General features: G+C 39.8%; 1 protein-coding gene across 2 annotated transcripts; it reads right to left on the reverse strand.

The window, feature by feature from the left end:
• Positions 1–1,065: 1,065 nt before the first annotated feature.
• Positions 1,066–6,946, reverse strand: LOC111952085 (cytochrome P450 26B1). Of its 2 annotated transcripts, none has more exons than XM_023970569.1 (7): positions 6,682–6,946; positions 5,812–6,066; positions 5,153–5,377; positions 4,612–4,887; positions 4,076–4,231; positions 3,425–3,868; positions 1,066–2,532 (listed from the first exon to the last, which is right to left on the reverse strand). In XM_023970569.1, the coding sequence occupies exons 2-7, from the start codon at positions 6,013–6,015 to the stop codon at positions 2,197–2,199; spliced, it is 1,641 nt and encodes a 546-aa protein (XP_023826337.1). In that variant the 5' UTR covers positions 6,016–6,066; positions 6,682–6,946; the 3' UTR covers positions 1,066–2,196. The 2 variants fall into 2 exon arrangements, with proteins under 2 accessions (XP_023826337.1, XP_023826338.1); XM_023970570.1 differs by having other exon boundaries at positions 5,812–5,926; positions 6,682–6,945.
• Between the last annotated feature and the right edge of the window lie 1,319 nt (positions 6,947–8,265).

Consider the following 8,265-nt stretch of genomic DNA (forward strand, 5'->3'; position numbering starts at 1 on the left):
CCCTGTGTTTAAAACCCATTACCGCAGCGCGATTCCAACAGATTTGGGGGCAGGGACGCTCTGTCCCATTCCTATGCGTTGACCTGCATGTGACCTACAACACGGACCGTGACATCCGTGTGAACTCTGGTGCCAAAACGTCGCCAAGTTCACTGCCCACCAAATGACGAGTTACAMGGCCCTTTACCACTCATAATTAGGATCGCGCCATTTTCTTCACAGTCGTCTATTCTGTCAATCATGACAATCAAATTGAGTGCATAATCATACCTTATCTCAATCTATAAMCCTATTTACGTCAGGAGTTCATACATTGTTTTTCAATGTCTCAATTAACCTATAGGGTATATAGCCTACAATTTAGAATAATTTCAACCTTTTTGAGGGTAATTTGAGAAGGGTCATTTTACACTGTCGGTTTTAAATTGGTAAGAGAGAGCGAGAGAGAGGAAGATAGAGGGAGTGTGTGTGTGTGTGTGTGTAGTTGGGTGGGTGGGTGGAAGGGAGGGGGTAGTTCTGTTAAACGTGGGTGGTCTGAGGGTTTAAATCAAGTGTCTTACCTACAATGAATAATTTCAGTCGTCTATGGAGGAAAGTCAGATAGTGAGCTGTAGGTCTAGAATTCTTTGGTGTGGAAATTATGTTGTGAGATATCATTGGTGTTGTGGTCACTGCTCGTGAACGCACAGTTAAAAAAGCCGTCACCTAAACTGAGGGTRAATAGGGCAGAGTTAAATGGTTCACTAGAGGGTCACACTGCAATCCGAGTTCACTCTGAAGGTGTAACCTTTCAGGTTCCATTTATCTTCGGGGGCGGAGCCTGTCAAATGATATGCAAATCGTTCTTGTGGTTATGGAATTCAATGATATGAGTTGGCGAACGAAAACAGACCCAACTAACCACTAAGACTATACACTACGCTTACAATTGACTATATTTTGGCATCTCATATTAAAAACATAACACATTTCATAATATATTATATAGGCTTATACTGTGATAATACTGGCACACTTTTCAAATGTCATATTATCAAAACCTTAACAATTTTATCTATAAACAAGTTCATATTGGTCTTTTTATAGAACGGGAATCTATACATTGTGGTTAACATGATGGCAGCAAAAGCACATTTTGTATGGTAAAATGTCCTATTCTATGGCAGAAATACACTTTTTTTTTGTAATTTACCCTTTACATCGTTCTATAGATAATACGAGCATCATCTACACAAAAATACACACATTCAATCAATAGAACAAATACTGTATATACACACTCCGTAAAGGAGAAAAAGTGCTATCTCCTTCCATGAATCCATCTTAACCGGGTCATTTCACAGCGCTTCCATCATGCTTTAAAATCAACAAACGATTATTCATAATGATGGAACATGTAATAATAATAAGAATACAAATAATAATTGGTTATTTTCACTAGGTAAGTTTATATAATTGCATTTTGATTTATAGACTCTAAATAATCAAATAATTAGCGATACTCTAGGCCTATGGTTTGTTTTAACGGCCTATGCTTTACATTGATTATAAATAACTAGTCCTATTCATTATTATTCCATATGTACACAGACTTATCCGAAGTGTTCTATAAATAAAGCTTATTTGTAATACTACTTCATTTCATACACACATACACTTATTTAGCCTATAAATGTAGGCCTATATCTCATTTATATCTACTTACATACTGGACATAAACACATACATTTGGAATGTATTTCTGAATGTATTTCGTGGAGACCAAGTGCAAGATCTGAAAGACAATTTCGTATTATAGACGGATATTTATAATCAGTCCTGAGCACAGATAATGTTTGTTCTGAGAGGAAAGCCCTACTCGTCCATTGTATATTGCATTATGGTGCTGAAATATAGGCTATCATCTTTCGATTTGCTATGTTATGGAAGTGGGCGCCCGGATGTCCGTGAAGAATAGCAAATGTATGCAGTCACTTTTCCCAGTGCGTAAAAAGGCGATCTTGGCGATAAGCAGATCATCACAGGTCACTGGCACCATGCATTGGTTCCACTCTACAATGACCACCATGTTTCTCACAGCATAGGGTTCTTGCTGATGTATTCAGATTGAATAACTTAATATTGCAATTGCGGAAAGTTAATGAGCTTAATGTTTTTAATAATAACACAATGACATCTCTAAACTATCGGAGTAGGCTATGCGTAATTGAAATGCACATGCAGTCCATTGACGGGGTGGACTATTGGCACCGTCTGCATCTTGGGGAATGTTTCCGTGGCGAGTGTCCATTTGCACGTGCCAATCACCTCAACTGCCAGGGTTTTAAGTATCATTTGGGCAAGTTCCTTTCCGACGCAACTCCTTATTCCGCCACCAAATGGAATGTAATTGAAGCGCCCAGTCTTGCTCTCGTCACGCTCCGGCCCGAAGCGGTCTGGGTCGAAGATCTCCGGTCTCTGGAACACTGCAGCTGTCTCATGGGTGTCCCGGATACTGTACATTACACTCCATCCTTTAGGAATCTGGTAGCCCTTGGAAGTAGAGAGACAAAACAAAAACAAAAATGAAACTTTACAAGGTAAAGGTTGCTATTGGCAAGTGACAACCGCTTTACAGTCAGATTGAATGCTCTTTGACTTCCGGAAATGTTAAGGCATATTCAGCATCATCTGTATCTCACAACATATCACATGGACCCTAAACATCAATATGAATCTTATCATTGTAAGTCAATTATTAATCAGTATGAATAAAGTTTTCATAATCCGACTAGAATATATCTAATCGTATCCACCATCGGGCATAGGCTATGACATAACCTTCCAGGATATCCAGACGGCTTCAAAGTTATTTKTACTTTTACCCTAGGGTCCTCAGTTCACTATATCCCTCATTTCAAATAAAAGCCTATGTGAATCTCTTGGTCACTTTATATGGAGCAATGATTGGGAGATGCACTTGAGCGCTGCACGCATTATGGTGTATTGAAAACTCGCTCAATTACTTAAAAAAAATACTGACATCGCATTGTATCTGCTTTCGAATAATGGTTTATGTTCTAGCCAGTTGAGGGACTAATTGCCAGACATCACAGTAAATCTAAAGTATGATGCGGTGTGGCCTGGTCATGGGGTTGATCTAAGGTCAGCTTCAATACACTCTTAGAAAAAAAGCTTCTGGATAGAACCAAAAAGTGTTCAATGCTTCATACATAGCACCACTAAAGGTTGTATATAGAACCGACATTTATTCCAAATATAACCCTGTATGCAACCCAATGGTTCAGTGAAGAATAACCCCTGGGGTTCTGATCACATAACCCTACAAAAGGGAACCTTTTTGGTTCTTTCCAGATTTTTTTTTTTTTAAAGAGTGTAGTGCGCTTCCGTAGTGTGTAAAAAGGGCGCGTAATTATATACTTACGTTCAATTCGAATGTTTGTAGCACCGTCCTGTATCCTCCAGACACTGGCGGGAGAAACCGCAGGACCTCCTTGACGACACATTCAATGTAACGTAGCTGACTCAGTTTCTCCAAAGTTAAACAAGGAATATGAGACCGAGAACACCGTGCTTCTTCGTTTTCATCCAGTGCGCAATTAACAGTCCCGTTACCATTCATCAACAGGGTGTCGTCTGCGTCTAGAGGCCGATGTTCCTCATGTTCCGCCGCAAGAGGACCTTTCAGACCATTTTCTTTGCCGGAGCATCTGTGGGCGCTATGTGCTTCGTAGCCGAGACCCTCGGACTCCAGCTCTATCTGGGCTTTCTCCACCACAGCGGGGTGCCGCAGGAGTTGAAGAATAAGCGAAGTGGAGGCACTGGCTGTAGTTGAGTGAGCAGCAAATATTAACTCCACCGCGGTTTCCTAGACACCAGAAACAGAACACAATTAACATTTAATTTAAGCTATAATTTTGGACATTTGTTTTGGTCGTCCAAAGTAAATAAATTGTAAATTCACCTTAGTAGGCTATAAACCTCCAAATAAGACTGACTACACAATTGCAAATGTGGGATTGTATATGCAGATGACCAAAACAGAATGGTTAAACAGAAGAATACAATAATTTACCTTCAACTCCTGCATGCTGAGTTCATTTCCATTTTCCTTGGCACTGATCAACATGTAATCGAAAGCATCATAGTACTCATCAGACTGTTGTTTCTGCATTTTTTCCTCTATGATTTTCTCCATGCACGCATGTAGGATTTCCCGGGCTTCTATTCCCTGAGAAGAAAACATACATCAGCATGGCGTCTAATGGATTTTTAGCTGCCTTGATGGGATATTTCCATCCAGTGTTTGAAATTATATTATATTTATTATTTTCCATTCTAATAACATATTGGGAGTTAATGTGATGTGCAAGTTTTTTGTTACCAATGAAGTTAGCAAAATAGTTTTGTTATCATGCCACACCATACAATATGAATTAGGCTACACATATATATTTTTTTAACATGTAAAGATATTAATAATAAATAAACGTATTATAATTTCAGGGTTATCATTTCCCTGGACTATCATTTCTACAATGATTAAAACATAAAATAAATATGCGAATAATTTTACAGCATAATAACATTGTTGGCTATAGGCTTACTCACTTTGCGGAGGCCACTCATAGGTGCGTCAATTGGTAGTGAGAAGAGGTTGTTCATGAGTTGCTCAAAGATCTTAGACAGGTAAACTATGCGTTTTTCCTCCATCTTCAGTCCCAACAAGACMCTGACAGCAATGCGAAATGTGAGAGACTTGGCTGAGACGTAAACATTCACTGGGCCAGGCTCCGAGCACCACTTTGCAATTTCAGACTTGACAACATCTTGCAAGCGAGGTAGGTAAGACTCCAAGGCCCCGCGGCTAAACACTTTTGCCAAGATCTTAAAGGAAAGGATAATAAAAAGTTATCACCTGGTAGGCTACAAGGTACTCCAGACAACAATTGAATAATACTTGAGACAAAATTAATCATCCCGATACTTCTCTAGTTATTACCTATAATAACTCAATAACAACAGCAGGGAATTATGTGCATATTTTATTGCCTTGATTTGCCTCCCTGGCGAGTAACAGGCCTAGAAGATGATCATGCCTCACCAAGTTATGTCCCCTGCGGGGTTTTACTCGTCTTTATTTCATCCTTACTTTTCTCTTCTTCTTGTGCAAATCTCCGATAGAGTTGACCAGGGTGTCGGGTCCCAGGATAATACGGGTGCTCTGAGGCCACTGCGTGCAAACCAAGTTGTGTTCTCCAAGCAAGATTTTACGGATGTTTTCGGCACCAGTCACCCGGATAACAGGCTTTCCTAAAAGGTGAGTTTTAAAAACGTTGCCATGCTTCTCTCTCCTGGAGATGTGGAAGTTGGACCCCTGTCATAAAACACAAACACACACAAAAGCGGTAAAGGAGGTGTTCATTTCATGTGTATAAAGAGGGCGCGTTCTACCCATAGCCTTAAGGCTCTACCCCGTGCCTCCTAGTTTACGCCCAGTCTGGAAGCGGGATGCATTCCTACAGGAGCGCGGTGTGGAATTGAAGTGAAAGCGTCTGTTTTTCACCGCAAGAATGAATTACACACGCTCATCAAGTCCACACAAGTATAGTACCATGGACGCATTATATTCAGTATACAGTATACTGAACTGAGATGTAATGTGTTCATAAGTTGTGTGCTGTTTCTTTGCACATTTTAACACAAACAAACTCTTTAGCTCATCTAATGCATGGTGACATACGTCGCGTAAAAGGCACATATAGTCTATCTTGGAACGCTTGTAAAAAAACGAAACAATACTCATCATACCTGAAAGAGCCAGTGGAACGTTTCTCCCACCAGGGGCCAACCCATGGATCCATTGGGTAGCGGCAACTTGCTCTCTGTGTCCCGCGTAATGGTCCACCGGAAGGTCCACAGTTGCCTGGAGACGGCAAGCAGGATCAGGGCGGAGACCACAGATGTGAGCGCAGTGACCAGCGCTGACAAGTGACTGAGCTCCAGAAGGAACATCTCCAAAAATCCACGTGCTACTGTGTGAAGTCTGACTCGTGCTTCTTTTCTCTGTCCAGAGTAGAGAGAAATAATTTCCCAAAACGTTAATGGAGCTTTTATGTTGCAATTGTTATTCATGCAACTTACTTTCCAATCTTAAAAGGCATTTCATAGACACATATTTGTATGACAAGCATGGTTTCTGATAATTATGCAGAAGACATGGTTGAAGTAGGCTAAACGAAAGAAAAAGATGATCCTGATTTAAATCTACTGGAAGTCTCCTTCATTCCGCCTCAATTTACTTCCCCTTGAATGACGAGAAACTGACAAGTATTCCAAATAGTTGTACAGGTTACACATACGTCGGCTTGTCTATTTATGTGCGTTTATACAGGTCAGGGGGTTCAATATTCCCAAGGCGTCCAGCGTTTTATAGTGCATTGTAATAAATCAAGCAAAAGCGGGGGTACACTCACATTGATTGAAATACAGTAGCCTACAGTTGGCCAACGTTTGAGACGTGTAAGGCGGATGCTGACTAATAATAGTAWAGTATCTTCCTTTAAGAAAGTAACACTGAAAAAAGTTGCCTATTTTAAAAGTGTTTGTAGCTTGAGAAAAACACAAAAACATCAAAGAAAACAACTGGAATATTTAATAAGGAGGTGTAGAGAGCCTTACCTTGTCTTAAACGTGGAACCAAGTCGCTGACAGCAGCGAGAAACTCGTCCTTAAAGGTCTCTTTCCTCCTCCACAATGTATTGTTCGCACGGAGCTTTATAAATATTGGAACACTACATGATCCACCTTCGCAGATGACGTATAACGTTTTTTTAATATATCTAAAGAGCTCGATAAATTGCCAGGATTGGAGAAAAGTTTGTGATAGCACTCGGAGATTGAGTGAGCGCGAGCGAGGCGGCTTTGAAAGTGCGTGTAGGGTATGGGGATCGAATGGCAGCTGATTGAGGAGACAGGTAACCAACCAATCACTGAAACCCTTCAGTTTGACGGACCCTGTTCACATAGACCAGTTCTCAATTGGCATGGACATGGCGCAAGCCGTTGTATTGCATGCCCTGTCAACCTGTGTGAATAATAATACATATAGGCCAATTATAGGTAATTATAGGTAATATTTATTTTCTCGGATAAATAGCACTATTTACATTTTCTAGAACCTAATCTAACGTGAGCAAATTATAACAAATCTAGGTTTCCGGATGATTTGTCCTGTAATTTTACGCAGTTGAATTTCTTCATATTTAATGTTGAAATCACAGGTTGAACGTGTTAGATTAAAACCACAATATAGCATTTTAGAAACTGGTACACAAATGTCAAAAGAAATGTAAATATAACATTAGCTTCAATTCAAAACTTCGGGGAATGCTTTACGCGTGGTTGTGTTAACATTCCTCTGGTTAGAATTGTGTTTCTCTCATATTTAGTGTTGATGAGTGATGGCGGAGTGGAAGCGTGCCCCAGAGATGCCGCTACCTGGTGTCCTCAGTTCTTCAAGGAGGATTCCTTTTTCGATCAGGGAACAGAAGGAACCTGTTGCACACATTTTGGATTGGTGGCCAAATTCGTCAGTTGAATGTTTAAACAAAGAATTTCAATACAAGAGGGTAACCTACAGTCTCATTAAAAAAWAWATATACAAATATTTGTATCTAATGAAATAACATGTGAAAAAAATAGATACAGTAGATCAATGTGGTGCAAAATAGTCTGCCTATTTTTTTTATTGTGAGATGAAAAGGGTACATTTATCTTCAGTTTGATTTCAAATAAAATGTTAGACTGCGGCCTCACATTGTAAACATGTCATTAACCAACCGTGTCACTCTCTATGACAAATGGGTGTGTAATGACCCTTTATGGTTAAATCCAAACATCTGGTGAAAAAGTTTGAAAACTTTTTTGTATAGCCAGTTAACAAGGGTCACGTAATTTTCACCATTAGGACCTGTTAACTACCACAAAACTGTTAACAGGTAATAACATAGGCCGATGTTATAACAGCTATATCAACCATATCAAATMTACCAACATTTCTCATAAGCCTGTTAGGCTATGTGGAGGGCATCAGTTATAGAAGGATGCACTATGTTAACAAATCTTATTTGAGGCTTGCAAGCCATGTTATAGTGAATATGTTCCTCTTAATTGTGAGATTGCTGATGTTACTGTCCGATTGAGTGACAGTGTTGGCTTCTGTGTTGACATGTGTTGGCTTCTGCCATTACATAGTCACTATAT

The sequence above is a fragment of the Salvelinus sp. IW2-2015 genome, linkage group LG25, assembly GCF_002910315.2.
Source record: "Salvelinus sp. IW2-2015 linkage group LG25, ASM291031v2, whole genome shotgun sequence".
Lineage (NCBI taxonomy): Eukaryota > Metazoa > Chordata > Actinopteri > Salmoniformes > Salmonidae > Salvelinus > Salvelinus sp. IW2-2015.